The 4,689-nt window shown below is 40.6% G+C and overlaps 1 protein-coding gene across 1 annotated transcript in view; it reads left to right on the top strand.

Annotated features, from left to right (window-relative positions):
• The first annotated feature begins 1,233 nt into the window (after positions 1-1,233).
• Positions 1,234-4,689, top strand: part of USP24 (ubiquitin specific peptidase 24) — a 185,993-nt gene continuing 182,537 nt past the window's right edge. Inside the window, exons 1-2 of the mRNA XM_044674790.1 lie at positions 1,234-1,360; positions 1,544-1,686. Coding sequence (XP_044530725.1) covers positions 1,234-1,360; positions 1,544-1,686 — 270 coding nt within the window. The remainder of the gene's footprint in view (positions 1,361-1,543; positions 1,687-4,689) is intronic.

Raw genomic sequence — 4,689 nt, forward strand, 5'->3', positions numbered from 1 at the left:
ATCCAAATTGTTTCCCTCCTTCCCTTCCCTCTGCCTTCCTGGAGCTGGTAAGCCATTCGGTCTGGGTTATACATGTATTATCAAAAGGCAAGTCATTTAGCATTGCCGTACCGTGTGTAAAATGAGAGCCAGAACATGATGGGAGAATCGTTTGCCAATGAAGGTGATGGAAATGCTAATTAATTAATGGTATCAATAGAACTGGAGGTTTATAAATAGCTTTGTATCACTTCAGCCTAAGACTTAGTTCTATTCTTTGGATTCCACTTGTCATTCTGGCTGAGTCTTGTTAGTTCTCCTAACCTGTAATTAGCACAACACCCTAGAAAACTAATCTAGTGCAGAAAGTCAGCACCGAATAAATGAAACACATTTTAGAAGGGAGGGATTACCAATATTCTTTTTTTTTTTAACCCTTAACTTCCATCTTAGAATCAACACTAAGTATTAGTTCCAAGGCACGAGAGGAGTAAGAGCTAGGCAATGGGGTTTAAGTGACTTGTCCAGGGACACACAGCTAGGAAATGTCTGAGGCCAGATTTGAACCCAAGTCCTCCAAACTTGAGGCCTAGTTCTCTATCCATAATGTCACCTACTTGCCCAAAATAACCAGTATTCTCAACAACTGGACAACAGATAAACAAAATACAGTGTACAAATTTAAAGAAATAGTATTTTTGTATTATAAAAATGGTGACTATGAGGAATGCCAAGAAAGAAAAGCGGACTTATGAAGTGGTGTAGAGTGAAGAGAATTACATCAGAATAATATAGCCATTAATTGTGACTCTGTAAACAATAATAACAATAGCATCATTGGACAATAATAGTCATTAATAATAACAATTAAACTTGAGAAAATATTTAAAAGAAAAAGCTCAGATGGTGACACAAAAACAAACAGAATGTGTGATCATGAGTGAAATATTAGAGAGATTTTGGTCCAACTTTCTTTATCTTAGAAATAAGGAAATAGAACCCAAAAGAGGAGAAATGACTTGCCCTGTAGCGTAAGGGACAGAAGAGGGAAGAAGGGAATACCAATATTTTAAGCACCTCTTTGTGTCAGGTAGCTGGGTCACTCAGTGGATAGGGTGCTGGGCTTGGAGTCCGGAAGACCCAAGTTCAAATCCAGCCTCAGACACTTACTAGTTGTATGATCCTGACAAGTCCCTTAACCGCTGTTTGCCTCAATCCACCAGATAAAGCATTGCCGGGCTAGGCCACAGGGTTATGGAGATTGGACGCAAGCGAACAGCAGCATGTGTTAGGCATGGAACTAAGTGCTCTACCAATACCACTTCCATCAACCCTCGTGCGATTTGTTCTTCCAACCTCTTTTCAGCCAGTGTAGTCACAGGTAATGAAGTTTTGATATGGTAACGAGGTATTGAATTAACTAATATTTCAGTCCTAGTTCTTTGAGAGAATCAAAAGGGACAACACGACTGTCTGAGAAGGTCTTGGGCTTCCCCACGACCTATCCCAGCTGCTTGACCACTTAGTCTGGGTGAATTAAAGGCTCCGATTCGTATCCTTCTAGGAAAAGGGCCCTTGCCATCCACTTTGCTACTACTCCTGAGCACTTCCAGAACTTTCCACCTGATCTGCAATCCTGGCAACGGCACTCGTCCTACTGGCCTCACCCAAGCCTCTTGGGCCTTTCTAGCTGCCCTGCTGGGACTCGTAGGACTTTCCTTCTCCCACACAACTGAATTCTGATTTATGCATCGCCTCCCTGAAGGTCCCTGGAGAGCAGGGACGCTCTTGTTTCTTGGGTTTTCATCCATAGCACTTTGCACAGTGCTTGGCTAAAGTAAGCACTTTCCCCTGCATTTCCTATATGCATGGCTCACTATCCTGGCAGTCTGCTTGTGGATGGTTCCCGAGTTTTTGTGGAGGGACGATGAGACTCTATCCCTGTCCTACAACTGCACGTTGATAAAGGAGGGAAGTGACTGCTGGGCTCTCATCCCACCCCATCTATCTACCTACCTTGGATGGTGTGCAAAGAAGCTCAAATTACCTGGATAGGATCAACATGGCAGAAAAGTGAAAAGTTATGTGAGAGCAGGTAACATGAAGGTGTTTATAGACATAGATATATAAATTAATTTATTATAATATAAGCACGGGAACTCAATCGAAGCCATAATTCTAGCCTGTGGTTTCTTGGAAAAGTGGGAAAAAAATCTCCAGCTAAAAACAAGAGACTGCTTGACTGTCTATTTCCAATAACTGAACTGTCACACTGACATCATAGTGAGGTAATTTCCCATCAATTACAGACTGGGAAAGAGAATTACCAGATTTTTCTGCCCCGAGGATACATACTCATAGGCCTTTAAGGTGGCAGAGTCTGCTAATAATACATTGAATTAGATGACCTGCAAGGATGTTACACATCTCATTTGCTTCTTACCACTACCTTGTAAGACAGGTATAAGAATTATTATTCCTGTTTTACAAGAGAGGAAATGAAGGCTCAGAAGGCTCAAGAACCCACAGGCAATGGCAAAGCAAGTTTTCTGATTGCAAATTCAGTCACTTGGCTATACCAAAGTATTTGGAATTCTCCTTGGGAATGAATATGGATCTCTTTTTAAAAAAAATTTTTTTTGTAAATCTTTTTTTAAGAGAAATTCCAGCTTTCTTTCCCCATCAATGTCTCAAGGATTTACTTGATCTAAAATTATCTGTAAATCTGTATTAGTTGAGTTGTCCTTTCAAGGCTTTCTTAGTTGAAAAGCTCTTCATGTCCTATCATTTGTCAATTATTTTTTTTTTTACCCTTGTACTTCGGTGTATTGTCTCATAGGTGGAAGAGTGGTAAGGGTGGGCAATGGGGGTCAAGTGACTTGCTCAGGGTCACACAGCTGGGAAGTGTCTGAGGCCAGATTTGAACCTAGGACCTCCTGTCTCTAGGCCTGACTCTCACTCCACTGAGCTACCCAGCTGCCCCCTATCATTTGTCAATTATTATTATTATCCTTTCCAATTTCTTTTATCTGAGTTTGATGTCTTTTGTTACTCTAAGCCTGGAAGGAACCTTGAGAGTTCAAATTCTGCCTTCAAAAGAGAACATACTTTGATTCCACCAAACAGATGTGAAGGTCTGTATGCAGGCAGAACATTTCCAAAATCCAACACAATGCACTCATTACTGCTTATCCTGAAGTTGGAAAGACATGTAGCAAATATTATTACTCCATGTTTTTACAGAAAGTGAAACCAAACAAAAGAGTTACTTTTCCAAGGATATGTCACAAGTCTGATTTGGAGCCAAAATGAGAACTCTTGTTCTAGATTTTTGAAAGCAGAGCCAGTTCTCCTGGCCCACTTCTGGTAATCTGACTACAAAACCACGTTTCCTTCTAGGCCTGCAGAAAACCCTTCTCAGACTCGCTTGCTGCCACCCCCACTTCTGATAACATGGAAAAGAAGCAGCTTACCCTAGTATAGGCAGAATGCATTTAGAGTCAGGAAGACCAGAGTTCAGATTATGTCTCAGACAACAATGATAAGCAAGTCACGTAACATGTCTGTGTCTCAGTTTTCTCATATATAAAATGAGGAGGTTGAACTAGAGAGCCTTGAAGGTCCTTTCCAGTTCTAAATCTAGGATCCTATGACAGAAAGAGACTTAGTAGGAATCAGGGAGTTTTCTTGAGCTTTGGTTTCTTTGTCAAGCCAAGAAAGTTCCTATTTGCGTTGCCTCATTCGTTATAAGGATAATGTTTTGTCGATCTTAATGCATTGGTAGTAATAATAATAATAACAGTTGTCATTTATAGAGCACTTTAAGGGTTACAAAGTAGTTTACACACAAGATCTCATTTGATCCTCACAGCAGCTCTGAGATGTCTATATAATCGACAAGTTCCAAGACTCTCTCCAAACAAGGTAGGTGGCACAAGGTGGAGAGAGCCCCAGGCCTCGAATCAAGAAGACTGGGCTTCCTGAGTTCAAATCTGGCTTCAGACAATTACTATTTGGGTGACCCTGGGCAAGTCTCTTAACCTGTTGGCTTCAGTTTCCTCATCTGTAATAATGAGCTGGAGAAGGAGATGGCAAACCACTCCAGTATCTTTGCAAAGAGAACCCCAAATGGGGTCACAAAGTATGAGACAAGACTGAACAAATACCATTCTCTCTGCTAGATCTATTCTGCAAGATTCACAGCTAAGAACTTCCTTTTACATTCATTCTCTAAATCCCCAGCTCCAGGTTCCATCTTGGTTCCATCTGTATTTTTACTCAGGTTGTTGAACCAAAAACAAATCCCACCAGGATTTTTGCTCTTTGTCAAACAAGTAAATAAGTGGCAGCTAAATGCAAATTGGAGTGAAAAGATGACATGGAATTAAAATGAAGACCAAGAATAGTTTAGAAGGTGAAAAGAAACTACTAATGAACAGCCTATATGTGATATGTGTTGGGGGGAAAAGGGGAAGGAGGGGAGAGATTTTTTTCTAGATCCAGTCATCTCATTCAAATCCCTTAAACACTCTGGAACACTGTAAAAAAAAAAAAAAAAAAAAAGGTAAACCCTGAGCCTGGACAAAATGTTAAGCCATTTACTAGTATAATTTCAGAGTAGCTAGGTGGCCTAATAGATCTGAAGTCCAGAAGACTCATTTTCCTTCCTTCCTTCCTTCCTTTCTTTCTCTTCCTTCCTTTCTTTCTCTT

This window comes from Gracilinanus agilis, chromosome 4 (genome assembly GCF_016433145.1).
Source record: "Gracilinanus agilis isolate LMUSP501 chromosome 4, AgileGrace, whole genome shotgun sequence".
Classification (NCBI taxonomy): domain Eukaryota; kingdom Metazoa; phylum Chordata; class Mammalia; order Didelphimorphia; family Didelphidae; genus Gracilinanus; species Gracilinanus agilis.